Source organism: Toxotes jaculatrix, chromosome 18 (assembly GCF_017976425.1).
Source record: "Toxotes jaculatrix isolate fToxJac2 chromosome 18, fToxJac2.pri, whole genome shotgun sequence".
Classification (NCBI taxonomy): Eukaryota; Metazoa; Chordata; class Actinopteri; family Toxotidae; genus Toxotes; species Toxotes jaculatrix.
In genome coordinates, this window is record NC_054411.1 from 20,815,679 (window position 1) to 20,835,852 (window position 20,174).

Below are 20,174 nucleotides of genomic sequence, written 5' to 3' on the forward strand. Positions count from 1 at the left end.
ATATTTTAGACAAGTGAATTAAATCAAAACAGGAGGCATCCTTCAAAAGAAAATTTAGATTTATCATACATATTTTTTTTTTTTTTTTACAAAGGTTCTGCAAAGGCAAATATAAAGTCTTGAGCATTAAAGGATTATTTGGCCATCCCAGACAGCCAGCTGAGTTTGAATAAAGAAGGAGCTGCTGTGTCCTCGTCCTGGTCAGCGAGTTGTCTGAACAGGCTGCCCGGCCGGAAGCTGTCCTCGCTGTTTGCTGTGGAGGATGGGGGAGCCTGATGGAGGAAGGAGAAACCCATCAGGTCTGCTGAGGTTTTAGTAGACTGCTGGTCTTAAATCTTAAGTAATGACGACATACAACACCACTGTCCATTGACTCTGATTGTACTTAGCATCACAGTCCTGGAGGACCTGTCTCCTTGAACCTGAACATTTAAAGTCACTCAGAGGTTCATAAAATTGATTCTGGTACGAATGTGGAAAATACAATCATCAACATCAGGTGGGTGCAACAAAACTAGAGAACAATCGGAGCAAAAGACTAACAGGAAACCTGACATCAATTTTTACCTCTGTGTGTTTAGTACAGATGTGGACCATTTTTAGCCTAGCTTAGCATAAAGACTGAAAGCAGGGGGGAAATCACTAGCCTAGCTAGCTAGCCAAAGTGATATAACTCAGCTTCTAACAGCTCCAAAGCAAAGCAATGTGGCTGTTAACACGTGGCTGTTGGTCAGACAGCAAACAAGACTATTTCCCAAAGGGTCGGGAGTGTTTCTTTAATGGAGAAGCTAAAACATCGGACGAATTCCAACTTGAGCTGCACAGAGACGTCTTTTGGTTTTTTTTGTTTTGTTTTTTTGTGGACCCGAACACAAAGTTCGGTCAGAATTCGTGTATCTCAAGATAGAATTGGTCAACTCAGACAGGTATGAATACCCCAGGGACGCTGCTGCTGTGCTGCTGTCCACAGCAATTCTCCGGTCAACAGCCTGATCCTAAGCTACTTTACAAGCAGAGCGTGGGAGATTAGCGAGAACAGAGCAGAGCAGCATTCTTTAGTCTGCAGCCGTCCAACCTCAGGAGTCACTGCACCAATTAACCATGCAACCTCACACTGCAAACACACCAAGGATCAATCAAGGAAACTACCAATGATACACCCAACACACATCACACACACACACACACACACACACACACAAATACAAACCCACACTGGTTAACTTGCCTGGGTTTCTCGCATTCAGAAACGCTAGGAAGGCAGAGGGTGTGACAGATAACATTTACCCCGGGTACAGAACAAAACAGTGGAACAGAGACATGAAGACACACTGTGTCCATCAGTAAATGAAACAACAAAAACTGAAATGTCCTGCACAAGAACCCAGCCAGACTCAGGCCAGCTTCAGGCTTCCTGATCCCAGCTGTGATACTCACCAGCTGGTGAGGAGCATCGGAGCTCCTGGAGGCCGACTTGGACTTCCGAACATTGGACATGCTGAGAGGCAGCAATCCGAACCTGCAGAGGACAGAACACAACATCTTTGCTTTGGAAGTTGTGCTTTGAGTTGATGAAGAATCATTTTTATTTGGGAGACAAACTTGTCCATGTCAAGCTAGTAGTGCTGCTAGTAGCTCTGCATCCCCCCCACCAGGGGGCACCCCCCCTCATCCCTGCTAACCCTAACACTCTTTGCTAGCTTGCCAGTCTCTGCGTCCAAAGGCGCTGAGATTATGTCATGTAAACGAATATCATAAAATCCTCTAAAACCACAAGTCTACGACTCAGGTCCTGGGTCTGATCTTGAGTTGGTAGGGACCAGGAGGACCTGAAGATCCTCTCTAGTCGTGCAGTGATAACGGAGGGACCAGCAGAGGCTCTACATCTCCTCAGGGAAGGTGTGGTGTCTTTCTGCTTGCCATACTGATGTCACTAATTTACTCAGGTCATTAATGAGTCATTCATGTGACTCACAGCACCTTTGATTCGCTGTGAGCTAGTGTTGACCTCTGACCTGATCTGGCTGTTGGCCAGTGGCAGGATGTTGTAAGGTTCCTGGGAGTTCACGCTGCCGCTCCGTGCGGCAAACTGCTTCTCCGAGCCTGTCAGCAGCCCCAGCAGCACCTGAAACACAACATCACGTCAAACTATTAACGAACATCAAGCTTTCTGTTACACCTGGACAACACTGCACAATACTGTCATCCTCAGCTCAGCCACTCGACTCAGACCTAAAGTAAAAGTTCTACGTATCTAGTGATGTTTCTACGTTCATCAGGCTACAAGCAGACCATGTTTTTCTTAAGTGTGCATGTCTGTCACTGATGTTAAGGGGGCTGGAAGTACCGAGGTTCTCTGGGAGAGGCGGTTGAGGTTGGCGTTCAGCAGAGGCGTGAACACGTCCAGGTCGAAGGGGTCGATGAAGCTCTCGAGACAATCACAGGCCTCGTGGAATCTGGAAAACAAAGCACAGTCTTTGCAGCTTTCAGTGCAAAACGTGGAAAACTAATCTGACAACCAAAAATAGATACTAAAAGGTAACTACTACCATTTTTTTAAAACAAGCGGTTCACATAAAAAACAAGCCAGGTGACACTCTTGGGTTAAATTCTGGGGACTGAGAGTTTGTATTTCCTGGGAATTCCAGACAAAATCTTGCAAAGGAAACACCCACAGACAGCTCTGATCCTCAGGTGGCTTTGCCACATCAATGTAACCAAGCAACTGTTGCACCTAAATACTGAAGTCTGACCTTGAAATGCTGTGGATCAACTTTTCAGCTGCGGCCATTTTTCCCAGTTGCAGTGAATAATCCAAAACACACTTATTTTCAGTTCAATTATCACAAACGAGTTGAGACTAAGTAAAAGGCAACACAACCACAACAAAACACCTGCACTCCCTCAGTGGAGGAATAGTCTGGTATTTTTCAGCTGGTGGCCTAAAGGTTAGAGAGGCACTGCAGGGTATGAGAGAAAACCTCTTAACTGCACTTTGGCCTGGAGCTTCCATACCCCCCCGGAGCAGGCTGGGATCAGCCTTATCAGGTTTGGTTCTTGGACAACACACCACAAAGCTCGTGGTGGACTGATACCTGGGGTCTTGATGGGACCGGGAGCTCTTGCCCTCCTCCAGTCTGCTGCCCAGCGTGGTGTTGAGGTACCGAAGGTCAAATAACAACTGCAGGGCTCTGTTCTGAGTCATGGGGAACACACCCTCCTGCAGGATGGAGGGGACAGAAGAAAACAAAGCAGAGAAATTCACGAAGTGCTTCCTCTGTCCTCTGAGTCTTCTGATTTCCTTTGTCTGATCTCTCCCTTTCTTCTCTTTGCCACCCTTTCTTTTCCTTCATGGTTCTACTTCCTCTTCCTCCCATTCCCTTCTCTCTCCTTTTTACTCCCTCTTACTGTTCCTCTGTTTCTTCCTCACCTGCAGATGTCCTCTAAAAACTAAACCATATTTCTTTGCAAACATCATGAGGTGTGTGTGCCCGTTACCTTACTGCGGGCCTGCTGTGAGAGGTCGTGGTAGTGTTGCAGGGCCTTGGTGAGACAGTCCTGCAGCAGCTCCTGCAGCGTGGGCCGAGGCAGAGCGTGACCCCCCACCCTGTTCACCTCCACACACAGCTGGAACAGCAGCGACTGGACAAACCAAGACGGCTGCAGAGGACGCAGAGTTGTTTCACATCAGATCTCAATCATTGTGTGTCCTGTCTGTGTCAGAGGTCGTGCTGCGCGACTGACTGACCTGGACTGGAAGACGGATTTTGGATGTGACGCTGCTCCCGGACTCTGCCTCTTCTTGGATCTCTAGATCCTCCCAGTTTGTCACCGTTGTTAGGATGGCACCGGCTGACTCTGCATACAGCGCTGTGCTGAACTTATCCAGCAACACCTGTCACAACACGACACGACACAGCGTCACTACGCAGGTACTGCAACAATCCCAATATGATTTAAAGCCACTTGGCTGTACTGGAACAAACTGTAAACAACACACTGACATTATCACCATACAAAGTTGTTATGGCTGACATCTTAGTAAATACTTGTCAATTTAAACACCCAGCAGACACAAATCACCACTATCTTTCATTTGGAGCTGTGTGTTTGAATGTAAAATTCTCCTTTTAGCTCTGGTTTGGTTTCCACCAACTCTCAAGAAAAATTTCTGGCCCTTTAGCTGCTAAAAGCTCCACCAACTGAGCAGTAATTGATTAAGGAAGTTGACAGGAACTGCAGATTGGGTGATAATACTGGATGCCTTGCAAGCAAAATTTCACAGATAAACATCTACATCTCTGACAGGGTCTGACTTTGGAGAGGGCGGAGCTCCAGATGCGGTAGGCCTCCATGCTGCAGCTGAGAAGCTCCTCCTTCAGACCTGCCCACTTGGCTTGGGCGGGGCTGACCTCTGTGGCAGCCCTGGCTTTGCCCAGCTTCTTGCCCTGCCTGGGGGTCCCCTTAGCCGTAAGCTCAGGCCCGCTCTGTTTTCCAAGGATGCAGAGCTTCAGGTTAGGGCAGAGTTCACCCATGGACTGGCACAGCCTGGCCATGAACAGGACCGAACTGAGGCGGGCGGGGCTGGGGTCGGGCGAGGCTGTGGCCAGTTCGGAGCGGATGGAGGACAGGATGTGGCGAACACAGGCCATGGAGCCTTCGCGTAAGGCCTCCTCCACTGCCGGAGAGTCCATGAAGCGGTTAAACGAGGACACTGATGAGCCCTCAGTGGGTACAGAGGAGGAGACCTGGACCGAGACGGAGTCGGACCCTGCCCAGCATGGAAGATGAAGATTCATCACTATTCAGTATGTAAAACATAAACATAACTATACAAACATTAATGGCAATCCATTCACTAACAGTCAGGATTTTTCAGTCTAAACTCAAAATGTCAAACTGCTAGTGGCCCCATCAGAGGTTTACCAAACTCGTTAGGCTACATAACTTGATTCTTAATTATTTTGGTGACCTCCTGACCTTTATTCTAGCTCCAATCTCAAAGATTTTCACCCATGACAAGATGTTTTGAAAACCAACAAATGGAACTTGCTGGGGATATTCATGGTTGCCAGAGGGTGAACAGGAATGTTTTTGCTAAACCCTGACCTTTCCTCAAACACCACTGTTAAACAATACACTACACTGAAACAGATTTCTAGCACATTTACTAAACAGTTAAAAACTCCCCTGATGACTGGAGTCCATTTTGGTCAGTACACGGTTGTTCCTCAGGGTTAGGGTTAGGTCAATCTGAACTGCACCTACCTGTATCCTGGGAGGGAAGGTAGTGCTGGAGGTCATCCAGCCTGGCCTTCAGCTTTGCGTCCATGGAGGAGCAGAAGTTCTGAACACAAGGTGTCAGGGCCTGGGTCTTCATGGCCAGGCCACTCCTCTGCTGCTGCTGCTGCCCCCGTTGGGTCACACTGACCCACCCTGCATCGCTCAGAAGGTCTCCCGGAGACTCTGACCACAGGAAGGAGGCCACATCTACCTCGTACTGGGCCCCGCGGCCGGAGCCAGGGTTGGTACCTGAAGAAGCTTGGGCGGTCTGGCTCTCCAGATCCCTCACAGCCGAGGTGAGGAGCTGGACAGAGCCCGTCGAGATGGCTTCGGTTTCACCTTTGGTGATGGCCTTGGGGAATGGGAGGAAGGAATCATTGGAGTACTACTATATGTACTCCAGTGGTGGAAAAAGGTTTTCGGACACCCTTAAAATTTTACACAATCTCAAATACTATCATGAAATATTTGCAGAAAAATCTTTTTTTTGTCTTTCACAGGGTGTGGCTGCATCAGACAGACACAAACAAAACAAATGAATGAAAAAAAAATAGCAAAACTAAATTCTTGATGGTGTCAACATGTCAGTTCTCAACATTGTCGGTATCAAAGTTAACAAATAGCAAAGAATGTGTTCAAAACTGAACAAAAAATAAACCATCACATAACAAAATTCATATTTAGTACTCCTGCCATTAGCACGCAGTAGCGCTTTAATCCTGGCTGGCATGTTCTCCACGAGCCTTTCACACTGTTGAGGGCTAATCTTCTCCCATTCTTCTTCAATTACTGTTTTTAATTCTTCCAAATTCTTCAGTTTCCGCATTGAAACAGACAGCCAGCAGCACTCATACATCCCCAAACCATGATCTTCATTAGTGGGTCAGTGGTACCACAATACTCAAAATTTCTTAAGTATCTTTATAGAGCTAATCAATTTTAAGTTTTTAATGGCTGATTTTAGGATTGGTTTAGTATTGTGGCTGTGACTGTACAAAAACAAATTGCACTTGGAAACTTAAGAGTGATTGTTAATGCAATATATCACAAATGCATGGGGTGTCCGAAAACGTTTTTCCACCACTGTACAATTTTTATTTCATCAGCAGGCAGGCGCAAATACATAAAATGTCAAGATGGACGATCTAATTTTTCTAGTGTCCATGAAGATAGTAGAGCACCAACCTGCAGGCGCTGAAGGAAGAGCTGCTGGAGGAAGTCATCCCAGACCGCGAGGGGGCGCTCCAGCAGCCGCTGGCACACAGTGCCCCAGTGCTGACTGATGGAGTCGGTGGACAGGAGATCCCACACAGCGTCTCTGATGGCTGCCAGCCCCTTCAGGCTCTTGACATAGACTAGAAGGCTGCCAACGCCACGGCAAATGTCGTCCTTACACCTGAGAACGGAGGAGACATTGGAGAGGCAGCAATCAATAAAGTTAACATCCTGTTTTCTGCGTGTTGTGTCCAAACATGCGATTTCCACGTTTTGATGAACTTTACATCAAAAACTCTGAAAAACATCTACGACAAAAGAAAACAGCTGATGTGGAAAAGACAAGCAGCGTCCTTACGTATCAATCCACTGCTGCAGGGTGTCGCGGAGCTGCTCTCTCTGGATAGGCTGAGCCAGGGTGCGAAGGGCGGGCTGGAACTCAGTGATGGAGGGAGGCAGGTATTTGAACCAGCCGCCTGTACTCGTCTCTTCCTGCAACACCTTCCTGACTTTAGCTGAGGAGAGAGGTGGGGTTGATGGAGGAAACGTTTAATCAGAAGCTTCACACACTGTCAATGCACTTCTTCTTTGCTCAAAACACATTTTCCCATAAACAATCATTTCAAGAGACCATTCCTGTCTGAGGTCCTTGTGGGAAAGAAATCACTAGAAAGCATCCCGACTTCCAGGATGTGCCAGATGTTTACCTGCAGGGGTGGTTGAGGTTACATTCTCCAGGATAGAGAAGAGCATGCCACAGCTCAGGGCTCCCTCCCCAGGCCTGGCGCCTCCCTCTGCGGGCAGGTAGAAGACGGCGTAGGCCTGGAACAGAGTAGTGACCAGCAGCTCCACCAGGCTGCACACCTGGGCCTTGATCCCTGCACCTGGATGAATATAAACATTTATGATGACAGGCCATCATTGATTTATTAGGCGTTTACTGCCTCACAGTAAAAAAACCTTCTTGCTTCGTGCCTTAAAACACACACATGTTGTCAGGGGTTGCTCACTGGTACAATACCGTGCTGTGGTTGGTTGAGCAGCTGATGGATAGAGGCTTTCCGGGCCAACAGGAAGTCCGCCAGGGCCTGGCGTGGTGAGCTGTCCTCCAGCAGCATGGTGGACACCAGGGCCTCAGCGATAGCCTGGTCTGACACCGCCCGGCCCCGCAGCAGAGACCTGCTGTCCAGCAGAATGGTGGACCTGCAGGGAGAGAGGCTGCTTACTAACCTGTGCTGTAACTTTAACTGACCTTCCCTTTCTAATTCTTCCAGCTCTGTGGCCTGGACTCTCCTACAGAACCACCACCCAAGATAACAAGTTGGAACAAATACAGAACCTGAAGTGTCCGGTGGTGGCCACCTGCCGGACCAGAATGGGGAAGCGGGCCAGGACGGGGCTGTAGTGGCCCCCTGTGGCAGTCTCCAGCTGCAGCAGACTGTGCAGGTGGCAGCACAGCAGGTAGAGCTGGGTGGCCTGGAGGTACTGGGACGCCTCCATTGCGCTCCAGATGCGCTCTGGGATCTCCAAGAGGAGCTTAATCTGGGAGGCCATGGTGTAGAACTTCTCCTGCCAGTGCCTCTGGCTCTACAACAGGATGACACACACACACACACATTATATGTAGTAGGCTAAAGAAAGATAGACTGTGTGTGTGTGTGTATTGAAATTAATTTCTGCCGCCCTCCATTTTTTTAAAGGGGTGTATATGTTAACATTAGATATTTTCTGATAGTTACGGTCAAATACATTGACAAATGTGCAGTCTGTCCATGCCGAACTAATCAGTGTCTCACTTTGAGTCGAACTCTATGTAAATAAATAATCTAACGTGGATGGATATGTGAATATAATTTACATAACATAAGAATTGCCATATTTGTAAATGAAGTTTGGTGATGGCAGCTCGTCGGGCTCTGACGCAGGTGTAACACTAGAACAGGTATAGTTAGTTGAACCGTTCACCTCCTGTCTGCAGCTGCTCACGCTGGCTTTGCCCTGTTTGAGCCTCTGACAGTACTGGTGCATATCCTGGATGGACTGGACGACGCTCTCCGAGCACTGCCTCATCTCCCCGATGGTGTCGGCGGCGTCGATCAGATCCCTGTAGCGCTCCCCGACCATCTGCCTCAGCTCCTCCTTCTTCTGCTCGATCTCCCCTCGGACTTTGCGCTCGATCTGCCGGATCTCCTCGGTGTTGTAGCGCTCGAACAGACTCGCCGGGTGCTTAATCTCCGAGACCCGGAGAGACAACGCAGGATCTTCGGCCATCGTACCACCACCACAACAACAACTTTAGCCGCTGTAGGAACGCCAACCCGGAAGACCGGGTGGGGGACACACACTTCCGGCCTCCACGTAAGAAAAAATGTGACGACATCAGAGTCTGATGCGTTCATTGGTTCCCAAAGCTGCCTGCCAGGGAGCATTTCCGGACAGGCTGGGTGCCGCCCACCCACACTGCTGAACCAATCACATCATTCCAAAGCGCACCGGCTGTGTTTACACTTATTTAATACTTATATTGCATTTTATTTAAACAAATTATTAGAAACTACAGCTTAAAAAATAACTTCATTATTTATTTTATTTATGTAAAACCTATTTTAAAAATGTATTGATTCTGAGTGGTATGTCACTGTTGGTTTTTGATGTGCCGCTGCCGTTTTCCCAGCTTATGGTGCTTATAGTTTGGTATGTCACTCATGTCCCACTGTCACATGCCACTTCTAAATGGCTTGTCGTGCATACCATTGTTGTGCCACTCAGTGTCATGTGTTGACTCTCAGTGGTATGTCGCTTCTGTTTAATGAGCTTATGGCTCAATGAAATTAGAAAAAAAAAATGTGGCATTGGATTTTGCTTTTAATTTGGTTTTCCAGCCACACGGATACTACAGAAAGTTTCTATCATTTCCCGGATGCATCAGTCTAATTAATGAAGAGAAATTGCTGTAGAGAGAATCAGATCGCAGCGTTTGTTTTCAAACGTGAGAGCAGGCAGGTGGTATCAGTGCAGGTCAGTGTGTAAACAGGTGAGCCAGGCAGCGCCCTCATACCCGGAAGAAAAAAAAAAAAAAAAAGTAAACGAAGCGACGCGACGCACAGGTAAGAACCTGCTGCTCTGATTGACGCTAAAATAAAAAGAACCGCACTGTTTAGTTTGTAAGGAGTCAGTTTGGGAGTTCTTGTGAATCTAAATGTATATTGTTTAACTTTATCTTTAAAAACCTGTGAGTAAATGAAGGTTGATACGAGTTCTGTCCAGTGTTTCCGCCTAGTTACCGGTTAACACAACAGGACGTGTGTGTGCATTTATTCGGGAAGAAGCCAGATTCAGAAAGTGTGTGTTAATAAATACAGTTAATAAACACAACATAACATAAAAGCGATGCTTAAATTATCATTTCATTTAATTTAAATAAGTAAAATATGGATCGGACTTTTTCACCTAAATCACATAATAAGACAAAGCCTTTAGTCATCTGCCTGTGTCTGCAGCCGATAATAACAGACCTGAACATCAACTGTACACACAGAAATCTGAACTAATCAAAGTCACAGGGCTTTTAGTATGAAATTCCCTCTTCTTATTTCTCTCTATATGATTTCATATTGGGTCCATTCATGTTTTTCCTCTATGTAGCTGTTGTCTTTTCCACATTCCAATCATAACACATTTTTATTTGATTTAAATCAACCTCTATAATAATCAGTCTGAGTCAAACCACATGTTAAAACACTCCCACAGAGCATGAAATAATAAATCCATCATTCCACATTTAACATGCTTTCCTTATGTACTACTGTAATATTCATCATCCTAAACTCCCCTATAATATATTTTGTACATCGATCAGTTTCAGTCCAGCTGGGCTCTGTCTCTGCTCCGCCTGCTGCTGCTGCTGTGATGTGTTAAAGAAACTATGCAACATTTGTGCGCCCAGAAGGTTGTTGAACCATAATGTGTCATCCTGTGTGTGTGTGTGTATGTGTGAGAGCAGACTGAGAGATGGATCAGAGGGCCATCCAGCAGGAGTTTGAGGATCAGTTCAACGATGTGGTTTCCAGACTGCAGTCCAAGCAGCTCTTCCAGTCCGACTGGGACATCGCTTCTTTCGCGGTCTTCTTCATCTTCATTGGTGAGTGAAGGTGAAGGACGTGGGCGTAGACGTGGACGTAGACACACATTTGGACTTTGGTGCCAATAACATGAGTCAAACTCTTTTAAAAACCAGACCTGAAGGTTTGAGGAATCTGGTTTTGATGTGATGGTCTGACTGTAGATGTAGGAAGGTTTCCACGCTGACAGGAACACAGTGATACACTGAACACAGATCAGTGAACTGTGTGTGTGTGTTCTGTGTGTGTGTGTGTGCTGTCAGGTTTGGTCGGGCTGCTGGTGATCCTGGTTCTCATCCGCTGCTGCTGCTGCTGCTGCTGTGATTATGAGAAGGTAAATTTGTGAGCGTTATTAGCTTAAGCACCTTTGTGTCTGTCTACATTTGTGAGTTAGATTAAGATAAAGCAGACAACCAGATCAGTCCAAAGGTTTGTCCTGTCACTGTGTCGCATCACGCACACTGATACGGAGCTTACATTCAAATCAGGTGATGAATCCACAAGATGCAAAACTGTGTCTGAGCGACACAAAAGCAGGGTGACAGAGCTGGCCGTCACTCAGCTCTCTCTCTTTCTCCATTGTTTTTCTGCTGCTAGCTTCAAAGTTACCTGAAAAGCTGTGGTTCTGGAAACCATGATGCACCCTGGGAATTTTGGGGGATGTTGTTGGGAATATTTCTGGGCCTTTACATAGTGTCCTGGAGATAGCTCCGTTAGGTACCACGCAGGTACCACACAGAGCTCATTCAGGTTCAGATTACTGTATTTACCTTTGATAACCGTGTCGAATGATCCCTTTCCGTTTTTTTCCCTCGCCAGCCTCGGAGACGAAAGGTCGGCATCGAGAACATGGCTCTGGAGCCCTGACGGCTGAGCTGACCCGCTGAAGTATTGTGACGCCGAATCTGGAAGCAGAGCCTCACAGTCTGACTCCTGTGCCAAAGCAGAAGCTTTTTTATTTTTTTCCCCTGTAACCCAGCCTGTAAACACACGTGCACAGTAGAATGAAGTGTCGTTTGCACAGCCCTTTTGCTTCCCAGAGATGGAAATCTTAACATTGGTGATCTTGTTGACTGTCTCTCCTGTGTGGGTTTTTATTGCTAGGATACCACACAGGAGCTGGAAACTCTCAGCTGCCGCCTGCTGCTCTTCTGCCTCTGTAGATTACTCTGTAGAACACGACTTCCTCTCACTTTGTCTGCTGGAAAGATGTTCATGTTTTGATTTTGAAGGTTTTTACTTAGAAATAAAATTTGAATCTAAAAAAAAATCAATATCATTTGACTTAAAGTGACTAATTCAACAGACGTCCAGACAGTTGGTGCCAGTACTCTCACAGTTAGTCAAATGGAGATCAGCTGAGTGCAGTGACCGTGTCTCAGGTGATCGTGGTATAAAGACACTGGTTAATCAGTATCCATGGCTACAATTACACCATGAGGACAAAAGAACACTGCAAACAACTCAGACAAAGGGTTACTGAAAAGTATAGGTCAGGGGATGGATACAAAAACTTCACACACACCGCCCTCACACCTCATGGGACATGTTAACTGGCTGCGAAGACCAACGAGGAGATTCCAACACGGACAGGTCGTCGTTTAGAATATTTTATTGCACAGATAAATAATTTCCACGTTTTATATGATAGGCAGCTTTTTTCAAAATAGAGTTAACACTTACTGGAATGAAGTCGTTTGTTCACGGTTGGATTTGGTTCACAGGGAATCAATGTGTGCAAAAACAAACGTAAAAAATAAATACGAACGTAGGACAGACTAAAATACTTGACGTCTACATCAACTGACATGACGGGTAGCTTAACAGTTGGACATATTTATGTAGTGATAAGTAGGGAATGTGAGTAATAAACTCATTTTCAGAAACTAAAAAAACAAAACAACAACAACAACAAAAAAAACACTGTCACAGACATGTTCTCCTCCCCTCAGAGCTCACAGCAGGAAGTGTTTTCGTAACACTTTTTAAAAAAATCTCCTCACAGGGTTGATTTTGTTGTTGTTTGTATTTGTGCAACACCCAGCATTGATAAACGATGAACTTACTGACCTCAAGGGCACCGATGACCTGTCGCTGATAAATAAGCAAAGTTATGGAATCAGCCAAACTTTAAGGGAACTGTCGTGGGCTGGACAGTCTGGCTGTCGCCACCTGTTTCCAGCCTTAATGCTAACATAAGCTAACAGGCTGCTGACCTGTAGCTCAACTACGCTGACCGAGAGAAAGACCACGACCATATATATTCGACAAATGTAACAATGTAAAACCCTTGAAAACTTGGTTTAGCTTAATAAAAATATCATTCATGACATTTCTGGCATCACCCCTTTTCCATCTGAGCCCCGCCCACTTCAAACCAGTGAGAAGAGCTCAGAGAAAAACACACAAATACACCAATCTGTCGTGTGAAATAACCAAAACGGCTTCCAGCTTCGGCCGATAACGTTTTGTCATCACTCACGGTAAAAAGCTGATATGTCTGTGGCTTTTAAAGACATGTGTATCGTGCGTGTTGGGGATGCAAAAGACTTGTTTGTGAGGGAACTAAAAAGTAGTTCCGAAAAGAAAACTCCCGGTATGAGCTCTTACAACTGTTTCACCTTCTCGCCCTGAGTACACAAATCAGTGTTCCACACAATAAGACAGTTTGGATTATAGCTTTGGGATACGTACCAGATAAATACTCAGCAAAGTATTATGTGACAACAAATAACTCTAACGATAAATCAGCAACAATCACATTCGTTCTCTCGGAGGTTCAAGTCAGTGCCGTGAGATGCAATACACACATATATAAGAGAAATGCCAGTCAGCTAGGCTAACACAACCAGGAATGGCAAATATTGGTTATCTGTTGGGGTTTGATTGGCTCCGTGGCCTAATCATGATACACCTCAGACAGAATGACTGGATGATTAATATGTAAAAAAAAAAAAAAAAAAAAAAAAACCCTTTCCCAGGATGTCCCTTACACTTGTGTGGTTCGTCTGGAGGTCTGGAGGAGGATTAGAAAGGTCTGTAGTTCCAGAAACTCGAGAAGACCGAGATCTGCAATGAAAGGAGGAGGTCACATTAAAATGACAGTTAGTGAAAGATACACAAGCAAAGTAACTTGTGAGTTAGTTGTTTAGATTTAGACTGGAGAGGGGTTTGCAGCTAAGCTAACGGGGAAGGTAACGTTAGCTAGTGTAACAGTTTGAATCATGCATCCAACCAAATAAAACTACTGTGCTCCCATCTCTCACCCCCCTCTGCCCCCCTTTTCCCTCCATCTCTTCTTCTTTCTCTTGTGCTGTGCATGAGCACAAACATCCCCTGTAGCTGATTGGCCTAACATAGTGTCTAAGTTTGTCCAATCGGTGGTGAATCTTCCTTCTCCCACCCACCTTGTCCTTGAGCTGCTGACACAGCTGCAGGGAGATGGTGAAGAACACCAGAGTGTCATTGAGCCAAGGCACCACGCACTCCACCTTGTGAACATGGCTCACCTCGAAACGGTTGTTGTTGAGCTCGCTGTGGATGGAAGTGTTCACAGCATAAAAAAAAAAAAAAAGGAAAGGCCTTAAAGGCACACATCAGCTTCCTGAACATGGAATGATCCCTAACGGACTGTTCTCAGTGACTAGAGAAGAAGAAAGTGAAGAGAAGCAAAGGAAGGAAGCAGGACTTACAACATTGCTCCCGGGTTGTGCAACACTGAGCTTCCAGCTGGTTTGAAATTCTGTCCAGATAAGAGAGAAAACATGGGTCACGTGACTCTGTGTGTGTGTGTAGCTTCAGATAGCTTTTCAGAGAGTCTCACGTTCAAACCTTGGTGGTGTTGGGAGGCAGCACGTGAAGTTGGTAGACAGTCAGACAGAGTTTGCTCAAGTTGATGTAAAAGTTCACCATCACGTCCCCCGGCATGGGAGGAGTGAACATTTTCTGTTGGTGAGAGGTGAAAGAGAAACAAAGGGATATGGAGCAGTGAGAGGCCTGTGTGATTTAGTTTGTTTAACCATTTTTTTAACCATTAAATCTTACTCTAGACACACACTACATGGACAGAAGTATGTGGACACCTAAACATTACACCCATGTGAGCGATAGGACTGTTTCACCATGTTTGGCTGGAACCTGGCTGCTCCCATTCAGACATAAGGTCCAACACTGATGTTGGGTGATTAGGTCTGGATCCAGTTCCTCCCAAACAGGTTAGAAGGGTTGAGGTCAGGGCTCTGTGCAGCATGTACAGACAGAGTCGGGGGTTACAAAACACAAAAGGTTGAAGATGACTGTCTAAAATATCACTGTATACTGGAGCATTAGGATTTTCTCTTCATTAGAACCAGGGGGTCCAGACCAAACCAGGAAAACCAGCCTGAAACAAAAGTACACAAGATGTGTCCACATACTTTTGGCCATGTAACGTGTCTTTGCCAGAATTCCTCAACAACCAAAGTCTATCAGACTCTGTTCCTCAGTGTGTGTGTGTGTGTGTGAAATGCTGCTGGCCTGTACCATCAGACCACTGGTTGCCAGCTCAGGCAGTGTCATGGAGGCCGGGGTAGTGAGGCGGTTTCGTGCTCGCGTCAGTTGGAGCATCACTGCATCCATGAGCTGCGGCACCAACAGAAACAGGAAGTTAGTTGAAGTTTGAAGACGGGGATCTCATCGGGCACCGTGGCCCCTGAGCACCGACAGACCTTATTAACCTCGGCCCCTGTCTTGAAGTGGTAGCTCTCGTCACGGCTGTTCAGCAGCTGCAGAGCCTGGTTTACGTGGTTCCTGGCGTCCTGGATCTGATGGAGGGACGGAGACATGAGAGGGAAGTGGACAGGTGAGAGGATGAGTAAGGCAGGATTTTTTTTTGTCTGAGCCACTGAAAACATTTTTAAATTTGACTTTGGCCTAATAACTAAGCAGACTAGCCAACCAATTTATATAAACATTATTTATATGCAGACTTTTTACAACAAATCATTTAGATAACACCAAGTTAATGTTCAACTTATTTAAGTTAGTTCCCTAATAGTAACAAAATTTATCTGACCATAAACAAGCTGATAAATGAAATGCAACTAGCAAATGCTATGATGCTAACACGCTAACTAAAACAATGAGTAAGTAAACCTGCCAAACATCAGCATGTTAGCATTCTGATTTTAGCATCCAGCTCAAAGCACCACTGTTCTAAATACGACCTCACAGAGCTGCTAGCGTAGCTGTAGACTCTTGGTCTTATGGAAGAAAATATAACTAAAACAACACATGACCCATCCGGTATGTATCATCAGCCCATGCATGGTTAAAACAACCTTTCAATTTAAAAGCCTTGATGATTTCTGCTCCTGCCATCAGGGACAGTTTTGTGTGTTTTGGATTTTAAGTTAATGAATCTGACGTTTTGCCTTATTCTCATTTATTTTTAGCTGTTCTATTTGTTGCTTGAGTAAGAAACTGGAAAAAAAAAAAACCCAAGAAGATCCATGTATAAAGAAGCTTTTAAAGTAAGTGATAGCTTCCTGGTATCATTCCACACTGACACACTGTACCTGCTGCAGCTTCCACTGTTTGTCTTCTCTGAACTGAAAGTGCAGCACTTGGCTGCTTTTTGCGACCTTCAGGTTTATGTCCTGTTGAGAAAAAAAAAAAAGCAAAATATTAACATGAGACACATTTACCAGGGTTTCGTTTTCATATATAAAACCTTGAACTAGTCAGACTCACAGCCTGAGTCAGTGCCTCTCCCTGCAGAGTCAGCACACCCTTCACTTGATCCATGCTGCAATACAACACAACACATCACACAGAGTGAGGGAGGGCACAACAAGCAGTTAATGACCAACCCCTTCAAACCAGCTATCACTGAGCGCTGGGCCAAGACAGGCTATACTTATTAAACTAAAGCCAACCAAACCACTGTAACTGCAAAGTAACGGTTCACCACAAAGAGCTGCACATTAAAAATGAACAGTTTGGGGATATGAAGTGTTTTACGTTGAGCTGCCGAGGATGAAGTTTTCCTGTTTGAGCTGACTCTCCAGGCCCGGGGTCGGCATTGAGAAGCGTCTAGATGCCTCCTGTTGACGACAGCACAGCACAATTATTAGAATGACAAATGAATGACTCTGAGCACATTGTAAATATAAATAAAAATGAATATAAAGGGTTTCACATGTGTGAGTGGGACAAAGTTCACTGCACTAATCATCACTTCATTTATCTATTTCATAAGTGCCTGTTCATACATTTTCTATTTCACATATACATATACATCAAAACTGGAGATGTGTTCTTATTAAAAGGGACACTCCAGATAGTTAGCAATGCCCTGCCATAAAGCTAGGGGTCAGAATTAATGCAGCACGTGATGACCTGTGGCCCCTTGTGTGGGTAAAGCTCCACCAAATACTACACTTCCCATGATGCAGCTTGGTAAAACCCCTGTCTTTCAAACAGCAGCCTTCTGTATTTGTTTACTGATTTTCTAATCACTGCGTACATGTGCTATTACAATTGTTTTCTTTCATTCCGGTCTTGAGTAAACAGATGGTTGAGTAGATTGGTGGAATTTAAAACTGTGATAATCATTTTAACAACATCACTGAGCTCTGAGTAAATACAGCTGCTCTTCACATTTACCTTAAGGACATCCTGGAGCTGCTTTAGGACAGCATGCACTTCTTCTTTGAGCAGCCAGTTGAATTCCTCCTCCTACCAATCAGATAAAATGAGGATTGAAGGACAGTTTATAACTAAAGACAAACATAGAGACGTCCTCGTCTCTATGTTGTCTCAGCTTGTAACCTGTACCCTGCACTTTCAGTCATGCGCTGCACCATCACTTGTACTTTGCACCTCATTTTATTCTAGAGGTATACACACTCAGGTGCCACTTTATTAGGTACACCTAGCTAAACCGAATGCATTATAACAGCCCTGAAGTTAACTAAAAGGTTCTAATGTCCAGATCTCAGTATTGGTTTGAACAAATTGTGTGCAGGTTTGAATTTGTTCCAAACGCCTCTCAGATTGCAAAATAATTCCACAGTAATATATCTGTTCACAAATGAACCACAGAGTTATAAACTCAACAGCTACACCAACCTTCAACCTGACACATATATTTAAAAATAAAAGCTGCTAAAGTAAACTGTGTCAAAGTCAACACACCTCAGAGATCTCTAAAAAGATTCACTGATCGACAGAAAAATACAACTAATTTTATAATTGATTAATCGATTAATAATTGATTTTTTAAATTGATCATTTTCAGATTGATCGTTTTTTTAAGAGAAAATATGTTGAAATTCTCTGGTTTCAGCTTCTCAAACATTCTCAAACATTCTCAGATATTTTCTGATTTCAATAGCCTCCTATGATAGTGTTTGGGTTGTGGGACTGTCTATCAGACATAAGACATTGACTTTGAGCTTTGGGAAATCGGGATTTTCTGACATATTAGTAACCAACCGACTGATCAGTTAAGTAAGAAAATAATGATTTAAATAATCAAAATAAATATTTTTCCAGTCTGTTTAAAATAAGTCATGTTTACTTTTGATTGGTCACTTCAGGGCAGAGTAAAAAAATATATGTTTTCAAAGGCTGGGTGTTGAAGTTCCATCACAGTGAACCTTTTCTTTTAATGGAGTTGACTTAAATTACTTTGGCGTGTGATTTGCTGTCAGTGTGCTACAACATGTGAACAGGCCAAGCAATGACAGTACATACAGAGGATGGCTGATTTTAAGGCTTACCTGAAACTGAGCTCAGTGACATATCATGATATATGTTGTTTCTATGCTGTTATGAGGTGCTACCACATACCACACGCGCGCGCGCGCACACACACACACACAGGCCCCACTGCCAACATCAGAACAGACCGACTGACAGCCCGCGAGCCCTGGCTACAGCACCTGCAATGTCACGCGCGGATGCAACTGTCCCTCTCGGCTAACAGCAGCTATGCAAAGCAGCTAAATTAGTAACGTTCCGCTACATTTTCTGAAATAAAAGTCAATTACAAATTCGCAAAACATGTTAAATATCAACCGACATGTCTGTCAGTGAACCAGCTAGCCACCATACAGACAGGCAGCACAGTGCTTCCCTGCCCACTCGCAGTGCCTCAGAGAACAGCTTACCAACACAGCCCTCTCCACTTGACTGGCAGCGGACATCTTGGGCAGCTCGGACAGAGACCTCTGCGGGTTGAGCATTTTGCGCAGTGGACAGAAGCAAACCCTCGAGAAACACCCTCTGCAACACCGCTCTCTCCCAGGGATGAAGATTTCACACTACTTACTAGCTTAGCTGAGGGTGTGCTGCCTTCGAGTGCTGTCGGAAATAACGCGAGCGCCCAAATGAACGAGTGAGTCAGCGGTAAATAGAAATTGAAAAGGTGAGCTTTTAGAGTACGAGATGCGCTGCTGGCGTGTAAAATGTAAGGGTCTGAAAGCATAAGGCGAAAAGATCGTTTTTAGCTATTCATGCTTTAGCCTTTAATGTAAAGCTTTCATTGGGCCGCACGTGCAGTTTCGCGTCTTCATTTTACCATATGGCTACAAAACATCCGCGTGCTCTCTGACTAATGAAAAACAAGCGTCCATAAATGAAATATATTTATGCTGACCGAAGCATTTAGTTATTAATTCAGAGGGGAATGTATATTTTGGTGTTTTACGAGAACCACCTGAATGCACCATTAGGTTGGTCACACATTCACTATTAAAGTGGACCCGCCCACTGGTCCTTAAGAGGCGTTTTATTTAGGAATAAAACTTCCGCCTAGCGTCACACCGGGATGCGGTGCTATGCAGCGTTCAGGTGACAGGGAAAATATCAGGACACTTGATTGAGCCAGCCTGTGAGCAGCCTCAGTGGACGCCTTCACAATCTGTGAAGATTCACTATGAGGTTTTACAAAGCAACACTATATCTTAATTAAACACTTAACATAAAACAGAGGATAAAACAAAGGCTTTGTTCCACTTCTGGGGTTGTGTCCTCCAAAGTCTACATTTCTCCACCAAGTACACCACAAGGCCTGTCAGGCCTGACAACAGTATGCTCACACTCCTTGTGACTCAGAGGATAACGCTGAAAATATTATACTTTTTTTTTTTTTTTTTTCCTATTGTGAGCAGATTTCTGACAGGTATTGTGTTTGTATCAAAGTCTGATAAAGTCATTCTTGCCCAAAAACTGTTAAAAACCTTGTCAGTGAGCCACAGTGTCGCACTGGGTAACATGTAGTTTTATTTTGACTCAGCCTCACAGACACTGTTTCTGCAGCCACAGCACCAAACATGGATTCATCCACTGCTGAAAACTGTCTCCAGAAAACGCATCATTTCCTCCTGTCTGAGCAAAGTTGGTTAAATGCTACGCTTGGCTTCTTTTAAACAAAACTATGTTTCTATAGCCTTTTATTTAAAGGTTTGTTTTCAGCAAAAACCCAATGGACCTGAGGCTGAGAGCCACAGAAGTCAGAGAGCACTGCGAGGCCAACCCATGCATGCTGGTTCTGTCCAAATGGTATTTTCC

At 44.9% G+C, this 20,174-nt stretch overlaps 3 protein-coding genes across 4 annotated transcripts; 1 reads left to right on the forward strand and 2 right to left on the reverse strand.

Annotated features, from left to right (window-relative positions):
- Positions 1-41: 41 nt before the first annotated feature.
- On the reverse strand, positions 42-8,830 carry cog1 (component of oligomeric golgi complex 1). Of its 2 annotated transcripts, XM_041062272.1 has the most exons (16): positions 8,464-8,830; positions 7,838-8,085; positions 7,520-7,701; positions 7,206-7,382; positions 6,857-7,013; positions 6,469-6,679; positions 5,269-5,635; positions 4,317-4,771; positions 3,749-3,895; positions 3,499-3,660; positions 3,096-3,220; positions 2,348-2,456; positions 2,016-2,125; positions 1,438-1,519; positions 1,229-1,252; positions 157-272 (listed from the first exon to the last, which is right to left on the reverse strand). In XM_041062272.1, the coding sequence occupies exons 1-15, from the start codon at positions 8,767-8,769 to the stop codon at positions 1,244-1,246; spliced, it is 2,847 nt and encodes a 948-aa protein (XP_040918206.1). In that variant the 5' UTR covers positions 8,770-8,830; the 3' UTR covers positions 157-272; positions 1,229-1,243. The 2 variants fall into 2 exon arrangements, with proteins under 2 accessions (XP_040918205.1, XP_040918206.1); XM_041062271.1 differs by lacking the exon at positions 1,229-1,252 and having other exon boundaries at positions 42-272.
- A 629-nt stretch (positions 8,831-9,459) lies between these two features.
- smim22 (small integral membrane protein 22) lies at positions 9,460-11,905 on the forward strand. The gene is made up of 4 exons (XM_041063525.1): positions 9,460-9,605; positions 10,502-10,639; positions 10,883-10,953; positions 11,439-11,905. The coding sequence occupies exons 2-4, from the start codon at positions 10,510-10,512 to the stop codon at positions 11,484-11,486; spliced, it is 249 nt and encodes an 82-aa protein (XP_040919459.1). The 5' UTR covers positions 9,460-9,605; positions 10,502-10,509; the 3' UTR covers positions 11,487-11,905.
- A 311-nt stretch (positions 11,906-12,216) lies between these two features.
- rogdi (rogdi atypical leucine zipper) lies at positions 12,217-18,937 on the reverse strand. The gene is made up of 11 exons (XM_041063524.1): positions 18,773-18,937; positions 17,265-17,336; positions 16,620-16,702; positions 16,350-16,404; positions 16,175-16,255; positions 15,326-15,421; positions 15,141-15,239; positions 14,451-14,564; positions 14,312-14,361; positions 14,027-14,153; positions 12,217-13,688 (listed from the first exon to the last, which is right to left on the reverse strand). Exons 1-11 carry the CDS (start codon positions 18,845-18,847, stop codon positions 13,647-13,649), a joined length of 894 nt encoding a protein of 297 aa, XP_040919458.1. The 5' UTR covers positions 18,848-18,937; the 3' UTR covers positions 12,217-13,646.
- Between the last annotated feature and the right edge of the window lie 1,237 nt (positions 18,938-20,174).

Coding starts and splice junctions, on each gene's coding strand:
- cog1 (XM_041062271.1), bottom strand. CDS start 8,769: ATGGCCGAAGATCCTGCGTTGTCTCTCCGGGTCTCGGAGATTAAGCAC. Junction 8,086..8,463: donor TGAGCAGCTGCAGACAGGAG/GTGAACGGTTCA, acceptor ATCCTGTTGTAG/AGCCAGAGGCACTGGCAGGA. Junction 7,014..7,205: donor AACCTCAACCACCCCTGCAG/GTAAACATCTGG, acceptor CTCTCTCCTCAG/CTAAAGTCAGGAAGGTGTTG.
- smim22 (XM_041063525.1), top strand. CDS start 10,510: ATGGATCAGAGGGCCATCCAGCAGGAGTTTGAGGATCAGTTCAACGAT. Junction 10,640..10,882: donor GGTCTTCTTCATCTTCATTG/GTGAGTGAAGGT, acceptor GTGTGCTGTCAG/GTTTGGTCGGGCTGCTGGTG. Junction 10,954..11,438: donor GCTGCTGTGATTATGAGAAG/GTAAATTTGTGA, acceptor TTCCCTCGCCAG/CCTCGGAGACGAAAGGTCGG.
- rogdi (XM_041063524.1), bottom strand. CDS start 18,847: ATGCTCAACCCGCAGAGGTCTCTGTCCGAGCTGCCCAAGATGTCCGCT. Junction 16,405..16,619: donor TTCATCCTCGGCAGCTCAAC/GTAAAACACTTC, acceptor GTTGTATTGCAG/CATGGATCAAGTGAAGGGTG. Junction 15,422..16,174: donor AACAGTGGAAGCTGCAGCAG/GTACAGTGTGTC, acceptor TCCCTCCATCAG/ATCCAGGACGCCAGGAACCA.